The sequence below is a fragment of the Pteropus vampyrus genome, unplaced genomic scaffold, assembly GCF_000151845.1.
Source record: "Pteropus vampyrus isolate Shadow unplaced genomic scaffold, Pvam_2.0 Scaffold104, whole genome shotgun sequence".
Classification (NCBI taxonomy): Eukaryota; Metazoa; Chordata; class Mammalia; order Chiroptera; family Pteropodidae; genus Pteropus; species Pteropus vampyrus.
The window spans coordinates 5,068,975-5,085,979 of record NW_011888885.1 but is presented as its reverse complement, the minus strand read 5'-3'; the positions used below and the strand labels follow the sequence as shown (position 1 = coordinate 5,085,979).

General features: G+C 54.3%; 2 protein-coding genes across 2 annotated transcripts in view; both read left to right on the top strand.

Annotated features, from left to right (window-relative positions):
- MYCBPAP (MYCBP associated protein) overlaps positions 1-2,937 on the top strand; it is a 17,129-nt gene extending 14,192 nt beyond the window's left edge. Inside the window, exons 14-17 of the mRNA XM_023533506.1 lie at positions 239-400; positions 869-1,011; positions 1,142-1,312; positions 2,767-2,937. Coding sequence (XP_023389274.1) covers positions 239-400; positions 869-1,011; positions 1,142-1,312; positions 2,767-2,868 — 578 coding nt within the window. The 3' untranslated portion in view covers positions 2,869-2,937. The remainder of the gene's footprint in view (positions 1-238; positions 401-868; positions 1,012-1,141; positions 1,313-2,766) is intronic.
- Positions 2,938-4,254: 1,317 nt separating this feature from the next.
- Positions 4,255-14,427, top strand: EPN3 (epsin 3). The gene is made up of 10 exons (XM_011365054.2): positions 4,255-4,527; positions 7,622-8,322; positions 9,279-9,397; positions 10,092-10,172; positions 10,381-10,506; positions 11,443-11,530; positions 11,945-12,214; positions 12,371-12,481; positions 12,609-12,836; positions 13,033-14,427. The coding sequence occupies exons 2-10, from the start codon at positions 7,761-7,763 to the stop codon at positions 13,365-13,367; spliced, it is 1,920 nt and encodes a 639-aa protein (XP_011363356.1). The 5' UTR covers positions 4,255-4,527; positions 7,622-7,760; the 3' UTR covers positions 13,368-14,427.
- The last annotated feature ends 2,578 nt before the right edge of the window (positions 14,428-17,005 follow it).

Here is a 17,005-nt window from a genome sequence, read left to right as displayed (position 1 = left end):
AACATACCAGGGAGCCTCATGCTGGAGATCTTGTGCAAGGTCCAGTTTCAAGCTTGGATAGGCCTGGGTGACTTTTTCTTGGCTGCCACCCAAAAGAAGCCAGATTCCCACCTGAGCGCTTGCACAGGTGCAGACGAGGATGCTGGCTGGATGGGGTTGTGGCGTTTCTATGGCAGTGCCTGGCCTGGCACCGGTGTCTTGGAAGGATCCAAGCTCTGCAGATTCCAGGGCAAATGAGGCGTGATGGCTTTTCTCCCTTTTCTCCAGTATGTCTTGCCCTCTAGTTTGCAGCTGTGGCGGGATGTGATTGACAGCATGGTGAGCCATTCCCTGTGGCTGAGGGCTCTGTTGGGCCTGCCTGAGAAGGAGACCATCTATTTGGACGTGCCAGAAGAGCAAGGTCAGACACTGTGCAGCCATGTCTCCACGTAGTCTTCCTTATACCTCTGCCCAGATAGCAGTGGAGACTCAACCTTTCACACCCTTCCGGTGGGAACCTCCATGAGGCTGATATATAGAGTAGGCCCTGCTACCGTTTTATCTGCTGCCAGGATTTGGGACCCAAAAGTGACCTTAGTGATCACCTTAGTTCAGTCCCCTCATCGTATAGGTGGAGTCTCGGAGAGGTTAAATGACTTGTCTGTGCCAGACTTAGGGGGCTGACAGAGCTGGGTCTAGAATCAGGCCTCTTGCCCCTGGCTCGCGGTCCCTACGAGATCAGATCACGAGATCACGTACCTGAGCCAAAGACTCTACTTGGTCCATGCGAATTCTCTCAGAACTGCTGACAGCGCTTTGCTCTTCCCAACTCCTCCCTGTGGGCTCAGCTAAGCCACAGGCCACATTGCCTTCTATTCACCTTCCTTAGATCAAAAATCACTTCCTGTCATGGAAATAAAGGTGACGTCCGCAAGAGTCGGCAAGGAGGACCGGAGAGGGGCAGCCCAGGAAAAGAAGCAGCTGGGAATCAAAGACAGAGAAGACAAAAAAGCCAAGCTGCCAGGGAAAGAGGCATGCTGGGACACGGTCCAGCCCGGGGTGGGCCGGGCAGGGCACCAGGGGCTGCAGAAGGCAGGCGGTCACTCCGGTGACCTCCCTCGGGAGCTATTGAAGGCTGTGTGTGTTTTATCTCTCCAAGCAGGACCGTTTAAACAGCAAGAAGCACAAGGCAAAGGACGACAAGAAACTCGTGAAGTCTTTCAGTCGGGACAGGTTTTCCTTGGAAGACCCTATCCCTGAAAGCACCACCCCTTTTCAGGAACCCATGGACCCCCTGGTCATGGAGAAATACACTCAGAGGCTGTACACACAGGTGAGGGCAGAGCCTGGGCACTCGGCCCTCCTCTCACCCCTACTTGCCCTGCACTCCCTCATTCATCCCACTTGTTCCACAAAGGATCAGCTCCTACTGCATTCACGATAGAAACAGAGCGGCCCTCGTGAAGGGCATCCCAGTGTGTGAGACAGACTTCGTGAATAAGTAACGCGTCGGGTATATTAGGCGATGAGCACTGAGGAAAAGAGAGACCAGAGCCACGGGGTCGGGGAAGGCCCAGGTAAGGCAGGTGGGCCTCATCGAGAAGGTGACATCAGAGACTTGAAGGGAGGTGAGGGGTGGCCATGTGGACCCCTGAGGAAGAGTGCCCTAGGGCGAGGGAGCAACTAAGGCAGAAGAGGGAGTAGCCAGAACAGAGGGCAGAGAGACTACCGAGAGGGAATAGGCCATGTGTGGGGCTTCGTAGGCAATGTGAGGACTTGGGGTTTTTCTGAGTGAAACAAGAAGTCATAATCCCTGGTTTTGAATAGAGGGGTGACATGGTCTTGACTTGTGCTTTAGAAAATCACTCTGGCTGCCGTTTGGAAAATAGATTAGGGGAACAGAGCTGAAGCCCTTCCCTTTCTGCTGCTCCTGCTTCCACTCTGTGTTAGATGCATCTTGGCATCTAACACCATCTAACACCATGTGGAGTGGATTTCCAGCAAGTATAAGGATTTTGAAGCACTGGAAAGACTTCATAATGATGAATTCCTAAGCAGTAGGTCCTTAGAAACTCACCCAGGTGTTGTGTTATCGTTGCTATTTGTTTTGGAGAGGAGGTCTAAGGGCGAGGCCAGTCTAGTGGTGAGGCTTTGTCTTCCTCCGGCGTGGACAGCTGGGCAGCTGGGATTACATCATGCATTGTGGTAACACTGGATCTCATTCGATTAGAAGCTTCATTGACTGCTGGTAACATCACTGAGATTTCTGAGGGTCAGTGGGGTCTCGAAAGTAATTATAGGGCTCTGAGGACTCATGCAGTGGACTCTTCTTTGGCTTCCTGGAGTTAAGAATCAACTTGCCAAGGTTTGTGTGGTCCAGCCCCATTGAAGGCACAGTCTTGGAGATATTTCAGTATGTGGATCTGTAATCTTACAGGAAGGAAAGTTGGCCTCCATGAGGCCAGAGTAGATTTGGGCCACCCCAAGGGGCTAAGTGGGCACTGCTCTCTGGCCTCCCTGGAATTGCCCCTTTAACCATGGTGGGCTCTAATGTCCCCATATGTCCTAGGGGCCAGTGCAGGATTACCTCCTCAGACTGGTTTGAAAAATAAAACTATTTGCAAAAACAAAAGTTCTACAGAAACTCTCACCACTTTGGTTTTATCCCCTTTCCAGCTGTTCTCTGCGGTGTAGATATGTCCACCCTTGTAGCACAATGGATGCTCCCTTGTGTAGGTGCTTGCACAGAGCAAACCTTTGCCGGTGATGTTCATCCCATTCTTCCAGGTGTACGAGCTGCTGGACACCCTGGTGACTGACCTGATGGCCTTGGCTGACGAGCTCAGCCCCATAAAGAATGTTGAGGAGTCTTTCCGTCTTTGCACATAACTCGTGTGTCCAAGCAGCCTTCTGGGTAACTGGTTAACAAACAAATAAAGAACCTTCAGGTTCCTACCATTTCCATTATGACTTGTGTCTTGAATACCAGCTTTTGATGAGGTCAGCTCATAACCCAGGTCCCCCCTTTTCCCCCTTGCCTTCGGTTCCCCCCCCCCCACCACCCTGTCCCAGTTCCTAGAGTCATCTGGCAGGAGAGAGAAACACACTCGGGGAAGTGATGTATGGGATAATGAACTGAAGAGCAACTGGTACCAGGACGAGGAATGAATCAGGTGACAGAACCAATAGCATCACCCTTCACAGTTCCTGCCTTTGGCCTTCTTTGGCCCACACTTTCGGGGCCCTGCTTCCTGGAGCCAGGTCTTTTCCAAGTGTCATCACCAAGTATGACAAAGTATGAGACAAGGATAACTAGACCCTATGGGACCTGGCTCCCTGAGATCTTCTCACTTCAGTTGGGGTCCAAGGGCCCTGTCCGTGTCTGAGAATCATGCTCATGACACTCTTAACCTCTAGAGGATGGATCCCTTTGTCCTCAGCCAGAGGTTATTAGTTTGGATTCCAGTCTGTCATCCCCCTCCTCACATCAAACCATCTGACTTCCTTGAGCCATTTTTATGCCTTATAAAACCAGTCTCTGGACTTTATGCCCCTTCCCTCGCTCAGAGAAATATGAAGTGGGTAAGAGATAGCTTTTGGAAAGAAAGGTACTGTCAGCTCAAACTCAGTACCATAATCGTTCTCTGTCAGCAATTGTCATTCTGGGCCAGACTTCCTGTGTGGAGTGAGCTCCAGGCTCCCAGAGTTTGAAGAACTTTGCTAATGGTGGGCTTATTGCCTTAAGTGCTGACGGAGCAGAAGTGTGGGTGGGAGACTAGGGGAGTGGCCACAGTCTTCTACCCATCTGGTTTTGCATTTGGTGCCTCTGATAAGGACCTCATGGGCCTTAAGCATCCTTCAGTTGAGATGGGAGGAGGTTTGGAAAGAGCAGAGCACTTTGTGTTGGAGAAGCAGAGAGGGGGCTGAGCCTTCGGTCCTGATGCCCCTGTCAGGGTGGCCAGCTGGGAGCCCACAGAAGGCAGTGACTCCACCAAACCGCCAGCCCCGGGGAATGGTCCTCCTGGGGGAAGGGGAGGGGTGGGGTGGGTGTTGAAGCCCTGTGGCCCTGTTTCCTGTTGAAGAGGCAGAGGAAGGGTTAACTCACTGCAGGGTGGGAGCGGGCTACCCAAACAGGCTCTGGCTTGGCTCTGGATGTGCACCTCCTGGGGACAGCCTGTAGGCAAGCCTCCCACCTCTGAAGGTGCGGCCTGCCTGGCCAGCAGGAAGGGGTTAACACGCCCTGCGCTTCCTCCTGTGTCCTGTTACTGCTGAGGCAGACCTGCCCGGCCAGCTGAGCAACTTTCCTCCCGAGTGCTGCCTGCTGGCTGGGCATCCAGGAGACCCGTGGACAAGAGGCAGAGCTACAGCCTGTTCGGGGACCCTGCCGCCGCCCTTTGGAGGGGACTACACCTCCTGGGAGAGGGTTTGTGGTGGATGGCTCTGGGGGCACTCCCGCAGCTGTGCCGTCCCAGTTCTGCACAGGTCGGAGGGCCACTGCAGAGGTTGTTCCTGGTCCTGGGTCTGGGGCCAAGGGAGCCTGCACCGGAGGTAAGCTGGCCCCTCCCTGGTGGTGGTGGTGCGCTCAGCATGAAAGGCTTGGGGCTTAATCTCCCTTCCAGGTTCCCAGGGAGAGGGGAGAGGAGGGCAGGGAGGTAGACTGGGCTTATTGCCTCAAGTGCCCCTCTTGCCTGCAGCCCCTCCCTGCTGCCCCCTGGAAGGAAGACTGGGGGCTTGCTTCCTAACCTGGGACCAGCATCTTTAGTGGCATTCCCCACAGACTCCTGCCCATCTCTACAGACCCCTTCTTCTCAGCCCCTGATTCACCCCTAGCCTCAGGGCAGCCCCCCACCCACTCTAGTGCCCTCATCGGATATCTACCTTAGGGATGACATAAGCTTAGAGCCAGAGTGCACTCCCCTGTCCCTTCAACAGCAAGAGTTAGGGCACTGCCACACCCCACTGTTCCTGCCGGACCTGATGGGGGTGGAGGGCAGGTGCTGGAGCCCACCTTAGCAGAGGATGGGAGAGACATGCACAGACTTTTGACTTGACACATCCGGTTTCTTTCTATCTCCCTGAACCCCCACTCTGAGGACACCATCTGCTTCCTTAGTCCTGACAGTTCCCCCAGTCCTCTGGGCCCTGAGGAAAACAGCCCCCTCCCCTCTGTAAAGTTCTCCTTAGGAGAGTGCCGATACCCAGCCAGTCCCAGCCCCTGCTGGCTCTTCTCTCATCCCCTCTAGCAGATTCCTCCCTCCGGCACCCATGCCCTCCTGTCTCTCCGGTTTTCTCCCCCATCTCTGAATTGGCCTCTCAGGCCCTGCCTTCTCAGTGTCCTTCCCTCCACCTGACAGGGTCTGGCTCAAGGTCACTGCAGTAATTCCATACTCAACTGCCTGGGCTGCCGCTGCCACTGCCGCTGCCGCCTTATCGGCTGCTGGGTTCTGTTTCAGTCCCTTTTATTCCTGGGCATATTGTGTTCAGTAAAACCCTTTGCTTGTAACACCACTGGCAGCACTCCCAGCCGCTCCCTCCTGCGTTCCTTCCTTTCTACCTCCCTCCCCTCCATGCTCCCTGGGCCTCACCCTGCCCCCTCTTCCTCTCTTTCTTGTCCTCTTAGGTGTTTCTGATCCCTCCCTTTCCCCAGCTATGGTAGAACTGTGCAGAGAAGGCTTCTCCATGCCCACCTTCCAGGAGAAAAGTCCAGGCAGGGCCACAGGGCCCACACTGAGGGCCCCTCCCACTACCCCAGATTGGCTGGAGGGCCAGGTAGAGCTCCTACTGGAGTCACGATGCCTGACTGGTTCTGCTGGTTTCAGTGGCCAGCACTGGGAGGGATGTGCACTCTGGGAAGGCTTTGGGGCACAATTATTTCTCATCTTGACTCTTGTCACCCTCCAGCCCACTGGTTAGAGACGTAAAGATAGATCTGAGTCACTAGTGAGGGGGAGGGCAGGAGTTAAACAAGTATTGATTGTGGCATCCCCACAGAACGCCTGCAACTAGCTGGACAGAAAGACAGCAGACAGCAGGTAGGCAGCACTTTCGGCCAGCACTGTCCATTTCTCCGGGTCTCCCATGGGACCCCCACAGGAGGCAAGTCTGGGCAAAGCTCTCGCAGGCACCTGAGCTCTGAAAAAAACTGCGGAGGCCTGCGGGCCAGCCACTTTGAACTGAGCCCTGTGTTGGTGTTGGCAGAACTGGGTGGAGGGAGAGTCGAATTTGGGGAATGAGGGGCAGGACAAACTCCTGACTCCTGCTGAGTCTCAGGGTAGAGGTGAGTGGGGCAGTCACTGGGTGCTGGTGCTGGTGGGGGAAGCGGAGGCTCCGCAGGTCCAGCCAGCGTGTGTGTGTGTGTGTGTGTGTGTGTGTGTGTGTGTGTGTGTGTGCCCCTACCGAAGGAATGGTGATGGCAGGGGAACTGCAATTTGGGTTTCTGGTAGGGCCCTGGGAGAACACTTCTCTGTCTTTGGCCTGGGTTTGCTTTCAGCAGATGGCCTGGTCCTGCAGCTGTGGGGAGGGCATCGGGCTGGTCCTAATCACCCCGCAGGTGAGGTGTCAGAGGCCTGCCACGTGTCCTGGGCTTTGGGGGCTTGGGGAGCCCAGACTGGCCTTGCCTGTAGGGAGCTTACATTCTGGCTGAGAAGGGGCTGAGGCAGTGAAGCAATCAGATGAATTAATTATGAAACCGGTGACACTGAAAATAAGTATTGAATTAGTTGTCTGTAGACCTAGGTGTTAGTCCCAATTCTGCCACCTACACAGTGAGTGAGCAGGCCACATCCCCTCTCCGGCCTCAGTGCTCTTGTTTGTATAACTGGTGGTAGTGGCTAGATCTGTCTGAGAGGCAGCCTCCCCCAGTGCTCCTTCCTCTCTCACCTGGCCCAGCTCACAGCATTTCTTCTAAGCTGCCCTTCCTAGACTTGCTGGCTCATTCCTCCTCTCCCTTTCCTTTGATCTGTGATCTCACTTCAGCTGTCACCTCCTCTGGAAACTCTCCCCTGATTTTCCTCTGTACCCCCATGCTGGGCTGTGATTGTCTGTACCCTTTCAACTGGACTTGGATGGACCAGGACTTGTGCCCTGTGCCTGCCATAGTGCCTGGCTCAGAGGAAGCCCCAGGAAACAGGCATTGAATGAATCAAGTTACAAAATTAACAATATGAGAAGAGAAGAAAGCGAGGCCTGAGAAAGTTACGAAGGATAGGTTTTAAGCTAGATCCTGGCAGAAAGAGGAGAGGTAGCCAAGCAGAAGCTAGTCAAGTAGGCCTTGCTGGAGGTCATCGTGGTGTCCCTTACTAAGGGCAAGGACTGTAGGGTGTGAGGGCCGAGTTAATCCTGGCTCCTTACTTACCGGCTCTGTGATCTTGGACAAGCCATTTAACCCTTCCCTAAACTTCCCTTTCCTCTCTGCGAATGGAGATAATAATAATAATAGCGTCTTTATAGTGCGATGATGATGATAAATGAGCATGCAAAGCTAGAAGTGCCCACTGAATGATAAGTAAAATAAGAAAAATAAAAAATGCCTGCTGAAGGCTATTCCTTGCAGAGGGGATGCCCTGGTCAGGCCTTAGGTTGGTCACTGAGTGGCCACTGAGGTGGGCCATTTCCCCTGAGTTCCAGACCCTCTCTTCCTTAGACCCATGTAGAACCCAAGGACGCAGCCGCCCTGCTGAAAGCACGGCGGCCCATCATTGGAAATCGTGACCTCGAGACGGTGGCCCTCAGCCCTCCACCTCCGGCTGGGGCGGGAGGCGCCCATCTCCAAGTCCCCAGCCATGACGACCTCAGCGCTGCGGCGCCAGGTGAAAAACATCGTACACAACTACTCCGAGGCGGAGATCAAGGTGCGAGAGGCAACCAGCAATGACCCCTGGGGCCCGCCCAGCTCGCTCATGTCGGAAATTGCCGACCTGACCTTCAACACGGTGGCCTTTGCTGAGGTCATGGGCATGCTGTGGCGGCGGCTTAATGACAGCGGCAAGAACTGGAGGCATGTGTACAAGGCGCTAACGCTGCTGGACTACCTGCTCAAGACAGGCTCAGAGCGAGTGGCCCACCAGTGCCGCGAGAACGTCTTCACCATCCAGACACTCAAGGACTTCCAGTACATCGACCGTGATGGCAAAGACCAGGGAGTCAATGTGCGTGAGAAGGTCAGGCAAGTGATGGCTCTGCTCACGGATGAGGAGCGCCTCCGGCAGGAGCGGACCAACGCCCTGAAGACCAAGGAGCGTATGGCACTGGAAGGCATGGCCATAGGCAGCGGACAGCTGGGCTTCAGCCGTCGCCATGGCGAGGACTACAGCCGCTCCAAGGGTTCCCCATCCTCCTACAACTGTGAGTGAGTCTAGAGGTGTGGCTGGGGGCGGGGATGCAGCCTGAGTTCCAATCCTGGCTCTACAACCTCAGAGGAATGTCATGAGGATTCAGTGAGATAAGGAATGTAAAGTTTGAGGCGCTATGCCCTGCACATAGTAGGAGCTCAACCAGTTAGCATAAACAATAATATCATTATACGTTCGTTATTATTACTGTTAATTCTCTGTCAGGTAGGACAGTGCGGTGGTGGAGGCATAGGAGTCCAGCAGCATTGCTCACTCTGCCCCTCCCAGGCTGTGTGATCTGGACAACCACCTCTCTGACCTCAGTTTCCTCTTCTATAAAGTAGGGATGATCATATCTACTTTGATTGTTTGATGTGAGAATTCAAGAGACCAGGCCCAGGAATGCCCTCAGCCCTGCACCTAGACACATGGCACACGGTGCATTTCCCATAATCCCCCAACTTGAGGGACCTGTTCTAGAACATAGGGACAGCTGATGAGCAGTTCTTGACTCTCCTCCCCACCCCGATGGGGGCTTCCCTGATCTGAGGGAATGACCCTCCATTCATAAAGCACTTGACAGTGCTGTGGGCTGTGAGAGCTGGGACCTTGATTATTTGAGCCTCTCGCCCTCTTACCCTACTGGATCCCAGGCTGGAGGGGGCCCAGCTAGAAGAGTCAGGGGCTAGAGTCAGGTGACATGGGTTTAAGTCTTGATGCAGGACCCTGGCCAGGAACCCCTCAGAGCTGTTCGTGGGTCTGTAAAGGAGGGATTAGAATCCTTATCATGGTGGAATGGGAAACCTTATAGAAAGTGCTAAGCACATGGCCTGGCCCCTGGGGCCCTCGGCTGCCTGTTGTTCTCTTCCCTTCAGTTTTCCTCTCTGAGCCTTGGCCTCCTGGAGGAGATGGGGGTGTGGGAGCCTGTGGGCACCTGTGTGGTTACAGAAGCCATGATGGTCATTGCAGCTTCCTCCTCATCCCCTCGTTACACCTCAGACCTGGAGCAGGCCCGGCCCCAGACGTCAGGAGAAGAGGAGCTGCAGCTGCAGCTGGCCCTGGCCATGAGCCGAGAGGAGGCTGAGAAGGTGAGGCCCCTTCCTGGGGCAACCCAGGAGGTCCCACAGCTGGGCCGGGGGTGGCATGGAGAGGAGACTGAAGGAGGAAGGAGAAGTGACTAGATGTGCCACACCCTGACTCTTAGGCTCCCCTCTGGGCCCCAAAGCCCTAGTCTTGCTCGCAAGGACAGCACGGGGCCTGTCTGTGTGCCTAGGATTGTCCCATAGGGACTACCTCCCTGCCTTCAGTCCTCTCTGGTTAGGCCTGGAAAGGACAGTGTGTGTGTAGTGTGGTTGGAGGTAGCTGAGTGTCATATGGGCCTGCTGTTGCCTCATGGAGGGGAAAGGAATGAGTGTGCTGACAAACACATTCCTAGGAGACAGAGACATGCTGCTACCACCCCTACTCCCACAACCCCCATCGGCTATCCTTTTGGGGGGTGGGGACAGCCCCTATGTTAATATTCTTTCTGCTATCACTTCTGTGGATTCAGGTAGACTGGGCAGGATGCAGCTGGGCCTCACATAGCAGGACTTGGGGAGACTCAGGGAACCCAGAAGAAAAGGATCTATCTCCTTGATTAAACGGCATCTCAGATCTGGACAGGGAGAAGGCCACACCTATATGGCTGTCTGGGGTGGGCATTTCTCTCTCCATGCCCCTTTCTCCTATTCAGGAGTGGGAGTGCTGGGCCAAGTTCACTTCTCTCTTCCTCCCTCACAGCCAGTCCCCCCAGCCTCCCACAGGGATGAGGACCTGCAGCTGCAGCTGGCTCTGCGTCTGAGCCAGCAGGAGCATGAGAAGGTAGTGGGCCAAGCCTCTGTGCTGGTGATGGTGAAGGTGCTAAATTGGCACTAACCAGGCTCCTCCCGCTTTATTTGGTGGTCCTGCTGTGCCTAACCTCTCTCGCCAGGCAGCCTCCCGCCCTGCACTCCCCTCGACTCAGCTCAGGTCCCCTCGAGTTCAACCTGGGCTGCCCATGCTCTCCTCACTCCTTCTGTGCCTTCTGCAGGAGGTGAGGTCCTGGCGGGGAGATGACTCTCCCATGTCCAATGGTGCTGGGGCTACAGTCTGCCCTCGGCGGGACAGAGAACTTGAGAGAGAAGAGAAAGAGAAGGAGAAGCTGAAAACCAGCCAGGTAGGGAAGGGACTGGGGTGCGTGGGCTGGCAGAGTCTGGGACGTGAACTGAGTTTATATTTGTAAAGTGCAGAACAGTGCTTGGTATACAGTAGGCACTACTTAAATGTTTATTCAAATGAAAATGGAATGGGGGAGTACAACTGGTCCCATACTGCATAGGCTGGTGACCGAGGTGATGGCAAAGTAGGATGCAAAGAATCCTTATCCGAGACCCCTGGAGTTGGGTTCTGGATTTGCCGCCACTTTATGAGTCAGGGCATATCATTATCTTGGCCTCAGTTTCCTCCTCTGTACAGTAGTCTTATTAAACATTTCTAGCTCTGACATGCTAGGATTATGTGATGCTGTAGACCAAGACTGGAGGACGACTCAGGCATATGGTGCTGAAAACATCCTGGGCTCATATGCATGCTTTCCAAGAGAGGGAAGCAGGTAGCTTCTGGGAGCAAGGCCCCCCTCCGAAGTTATCTATACTACCCCTGTGGTGTCTCTGTCCCCTTCCTGCCCATGTTCACTATGGCCAGTTTCATTTAGATGCTGACTAACAGAGGTAGGCTCATCATAAAACCTGCCTTGCCACTGATGGGCTGAGGACCTGGACAGCTGAGGAAGGCCTGGGTTCTAACCCAGCTCTGCCTCTCCCTAGCTGACTTTAGGCAAATTATTACCTCTCTCTGGGCCTTAGCTAGCACATCTGTCAAATGGGCACATCACCACTTTCTGTATCTCCTACACAGGGTCGTTAGGAAAATCAGGCACTAAGTGGATGAGGAAATATAAACTGGAAAGCACTGTGCAGAGACGAGGGATAATTACTAGATGTTTATGGAATGCACGAAGGAGAGAATGAGCTAGTCAGGATGACAGGTCAGGGCCCACCCTTCCCCCATGCCCCGCCCTCCTCTGAGCCATGGCTGCCTCTCCCCTTCACAGTCCTCCATCCTGGACTTGGCGGACATCTTCGCACCCACCCCGGCCCTGCCCTCCACGCACTGCTCCGCTGACCCATGGGACATCCCAGGTGGGCATGCAGGGCTGCAAGATCCTCCCAGAGAGCCCCTTCCTGGCACCCAATGACTTAAGGTCATTGGGCAAGTCACTCATGTTTCTGGGCCTCAGCTTCCTCTGTGACATGGTGTCATAGTCAGGAAGAGGGAACACCTCTGAAGAGCCCAGCTCGTGGGAAATGATCTGAGAAATATGTTCTTATTGCCCCTGGTCACCCTGGCTTTCCTGCCCCAGCCCATCCCTGACTGGGAGGGCGACTTGAGCTGCCCATGCTGGATACGGGCTCCAGCTTGTGAGTGGTTCTGAGTCAGTATCCTGACTGTGAAATGGGTCCCTTGGCTTCCCAACTTGGTCTGGGTAACTGGGAAGGCCCTGAACTGGGGATAAGTGTGAGCCCGAGGTCATGTCTGTGCTTTTCCCATTTTAGGTCTCAGGCCCAACACAGAGGCCAGTGGCTCCTCCTGGGGGCCATCAGCAGACCCCTGGTCTCCAGTCCCCTCAGGAAGTACCCTATCCCGAAGCCAGCCGTGGGACCTGCCCCCTATGCTCTCCTCCTCTGAGCCCTGGGGCCGGACCCCAGTGCTGCCTGCTGGACTCCCCAGTACAGACCCCTGGGCACAGAACTCCCCCCACTACAAACTCCCCGACACTGAGGCCAACCCTTGGGGGGCCTTGGTGGAAACCTCCAACACACATGGTGAGTGAAGGGCCACAGGCTGTGGTTGAGGGTCTGTTGGACTTCTGGGTCTCCCACCTCCAGGGCCAAGGGACAGCAGATCCTGTCTGTTAGGAGACCTGCCTGCCTGTTTTGCCAACCCATCTCATCCCCATTTTCCTCCTTGGCTAGCTCTAGGCGGTACCTCGACCTTTGACCCATTTGCCAAACCTCCAGAATCCGCAGAGGCTAAGGAGGGGCTGGAGGGTGCCCAGGCCCTGCCCTCTGGAAAGCCCAGCAGTCCTGTGGGTAAGCAGGAGGCAGGGGATGATGCAGCTCTGCAGAATGAGGGGCCTACCCAGAGCGGGCCTCTGCCCTTTTCCTCCCAGTGACCAATCCTTCTGCCTAACCTTGTGCTCTATCATTTCTATTCCAGAGCTGGACCTGTTTGGAGACCCTACTTCCAGTTCCAAGCAAAATGGCACCAAGGAGCCAGATGCCTTTGACCTAGGTGTAGTAGGGGAAGCGCTAACCCAGCCCAGCAAGGAGGCACGACCTCGCACTCCTGAGTCCTTCCTGGGCCCCTCGGCCTCCCCCTTAGTCAACCTTGACTCCTTAGTCAAGGTGCCCCAGGCTGCGAAGACCGGGAACCCCTTCCTGACAGGTAGGACATCCCCGCGTCCCCTGCCAGGTCTCAACAGTGGGGATCCCCTGCTCTCTCTGCGTCTCTCCTTTCAGAGCCCAGCCCCTAACCTAGAATCTTAATCTTCTTCCCTATTTCTAAGACCCCAGATTGTCTTCCTATTTTAGTGCTCTGTCCCCTGCCGGTTCCAAACAACCCACCCACTCTCGTTCTGCAGATATCAGCGCTTCATCTCCCGCCAACCCGTTTGGCTTGGGAGAGCAGGGGAGGTCGACCCTGAACCAGATGCGCACCGGGTCGCCAGCGTTGGGCCTGACGGTCGGCGGGACAGTTGGGGTGCCACTGAGCTCCATGACCTACAGTGCCTCCCTGCCCCTCCCACTCAGCAGCGTGCCAGCCAGCGTGACCCTCCCAGCCTCGGTCAGCGTCTTCCCGCGGGCTGGCGCTTTCACGCCACCTCCCGCGAGCCTGCCGCCGCCGCTGCTGCCCACGTCAGGCTCGGCCGGGGTGCTCCACCCCTCCCCACAGCCGGGAACCAACCCTTTCCTCTGAGCCCTGTCAGGCCCGGCCACCCGGCGCGTGCGCGCTAGGCCCGACCTCCGGAGCGGAACGCGCTAGGTCCCGCCCCTAGGGCCCGCCTCAGCGCGGGGCGGGGCTTCCACCAGGGCCCGCCCCCGGAATCCCAGAACCGCTGAGACTCCGCCCTGAGGCCAGTACGGATCCTGGTCTTGGTCTCCGCCGACCCTCTGGAGTTCGTGGAGCTGGAGACTGACGACTTTCCTGGGAGCCGAGAGCACGCCCCCGTAATAAAGACTGGAACCCACGGCCTCGGCTCTCATCAAGTGGACTTTTGTGGGACGCGGTGGCAGGGCCTGGACCACAACGTGAGACACCGGCTGCCGTGGAAACAACTGCTACATAATGTGGAGCACAAAAATGCTCCCACTGCTCCCACACAGCCTGATCAGGCTGGCACCTTCGCTTCCAGATACTCCCCATGCTTTCACTCGTTCGATCATTTCATTCATTTATCACACATAGGTGCTGGGGATGATCTAGTAGCTAGGAACAATAAGCAGTTGTTCTCATTTATTGCACACTCGTTATGTGCTAAGCACTTTAGACAGATTTCACTTAATCCTTGCAACAACCCTCTGAGGTACTGGCTACATAATTTGTGGGGGCCCTGAAAATGCAGGGCCCCTTGTTCAAAACTGGGTTAAGAATTTCAATATGGGGACAGCAGAGCATTAAACCAAGTGCAAAGCCCTTGGCCCTGCTCCCATTTTATAGTGAGGAAACAGTCTCAGAGAGGTTAAATGTCATGCTCCAAGTCACAAAGCTAGCTGAGAAGTTGGGGTGGGATTCAGAGTCAGATAGCTTTGAGTTCATATGTAGGCTGTGCAGCAGGTTTAATTTGCAAATATTGACTGACTGCTGTGAACAAAGTGCTATACTCACCTGGAAGGGAACCAAGAATTTGCTAAGCCCACAGCCTCCAGCAGCTCAGAACCCAGTAGGCAGGCAAGCCAGGTACAGGAGCCCACAAGCTCCTTTGTTGTACTGAGTCATCTTAAATCTGGCTCTACCCTCCTCTCCTTCCACAGGGCTGGCAATAAACTCAACCTGTCATGCAGAGGGGATTAACGTGGGGTCTAGGAAACTAAGGAGAGAAGCAGGGCTTGGTACCTCTTCCTGAGGGCCACCATGGAAACCTTCCCTCCTTTTCTACTGAGAGCTCTCTAACCACTAGACACTGATATGTCCTCAGTGTCAAGCAGCCTGCAGGCAGCCTGCTGCCAACTCTACCCACTTTTGGGGAGCTGGTAGGAATGGCTTTCCATAGGCCAGAAACACCAAAGTTGGGGACTCTCCTTCCTAAGGCAGGGGTGGAGAAAGGAGCTGCTTTGTTGTTTTGGAAGGAGGGAGGGAGTCCTATCTTGGCTGTTACATGCAGGATGGACAAGAGCACCTACTTAGGAGTCAGAATGGCAAAGTTCAAAACTCTGTTCCAAGGTTTGCATTTAATAGTAATGATGATGATGATGATGATGATGATGATAATAATAATAATAATAATAATCACTTAGTAATAAGTGGTTATGCTCCCTGACCTTGAGTAAATTACTTAACCTCTTTATGACTCTGCCTCTGTTTCCTTGTCAAATGGGAAGAGTTACTTCCTTATGAGGTTGCTATGTGGCTCCTCCCAGGCCACTGTCCATTTGGCCTGGGACCACCTTCTTCAGAGACTAACCATGAGGAATGAACCTACCATATCCTCTTATTCCTGGTTTGCCAGACACTGCCCAGAGTCCAGCCCTCATCTGTCTTCTGCCACACAAACATGAGAGGTCTCCATCTTTGGTCACTGACCCACCCTTCGCCCCTCCCCGACTTGGGCCCTCCTCTTCTTATAAAATGGCTCTCTGTCCAGACATGGCTTCTTTGACCCTCTCTCCCAAGAGGTTTTGTTTTGATTTCCACAAAGAAGTGGTTGGTAGCCTTGCTCTCCATAGCCTCTACCAGACCATTTTCGTCCTTTAAGACCCCTCCTCCTCGGAGGCTGAAGCCACTAGGCTGTTCTATCTCTTCCCTGCCTGGGGCTTTGTTCCACTTCATTCTTGCCATGCTTCAGTCTTGGCTCAGAGTCTCTTTTGACCCAGATCTTGCTCAATCCAACGTGACTCCATTGTTCAAGAAGATGATCTTACTGCCCCTTGATCTCTCAGCTATCCTTGCTCATGGTCACACTTTGGGGGCTGCCATCACCCCAAATTCCTCCACATTCAAGGCAGATTTCCCGTTCTCTAATTTTATTCTCATTCCTTTCGGGGAACACCCACCAGACTAATCCTTTTGCCATCTCACCACCCTACCTGCTCAGAGATCTCCTGTCTCTTTCACATCATCAATTGCCTTCGCTCAACCAGATCCTTCCCCTAAGTATTTGTCATGATTAGCCTCAGCCGTCTTGAAAGTGTCCTTCTCCTTACATCAAGTGCCCATCTTATCTCTCTCTATCCCCTTTCCTTCCCCTCCCCCGTCAACCCACTCCACCAGCCTCTGCTGACAACCTCACTTCAATGGAACACTGTCCACCAAGACCACTAATGACCTCCATGTTGCTGAAACCAGTGGACCTTTTTCTGTCCCATACCAGTCTGGCTATGGGAACCCGCCCTTGCTACAACTCTCTGTTCCTTTGCCTCTAGGGCACCACCCTCTCCTGGTTTTCCCTTGACGCTCTGGCCATTTCCTCTCTGTGTCCTTCACAGGTGCGCTCCTGTGTTCTCCGAGCCCAGGCCTGAGCCTGCGTCTCTCCTCTCCCTGCAGTCTCTCTGGATGATCTCTCCCACGTTCTCACTGTGTCCACACTGGACACCCCCAGTTCCCCTCTCCCACCAACCTCTGCATTCTAGAGCCTTGTAATCTTCACATGTATGTCTCAAGGGCGCCTCAAACCAACATATTCAAAAATGACCTCATGAACCTCCACCCGAGCCTCTTCCTGTGCCCCCTCCTCAGAAAATGGCCCCACCATGCAGCACAAATCCCACTCTGCAAATCACTCTTGCCATCTTCTTCCTCACCACCAGTCTTGGTAATGCTTCCTCCTCTATGGACCTCAAGCCCATCCCAATCTCTCTATGTCCACCTCTACCTGGTGCAGACCTCCACCAATTCTCCCAGTCCTACTCTGGCCTCCTGACCACTCCTGTTACCCCTTTTCCAGCCCATTCTCCACCGGGAACCTAAAGGGATTTTTCCAAAATGCAAGGTCACTCCTCTGACTATAAAACCCTCCTACAGCTTTCTTCTGATCTCATTAATAACCAAAACTTCTCACAGTTCATGAGTCCCTCCAAGACCTGGCCTCTGCCCTCCCCACCAAACTCAACCTCATCTACTGACACTCTTCCCTTTGCTCTGTCCTGCAGCCAGGCTGGCCTTCTGCAGTTCCTCAGCCTTGATTTACTGCTATGTTACAGGGCATTTGCACATCTGTTCCTCCTGCTTCCCCAGCACTCCCTTGTGATGCCCTCTACAGATTCCATCCTCTAGATGGATGCTACACAGATGTGATTTCCAAAGGGAAGCCTTGCCCCTTTGCCATTCCCACAAGACCAGGTTCCTTGTTATACTTAGTCATGGCTTTTCTCACAGTGGGTGGTTGTACATTCATTTGT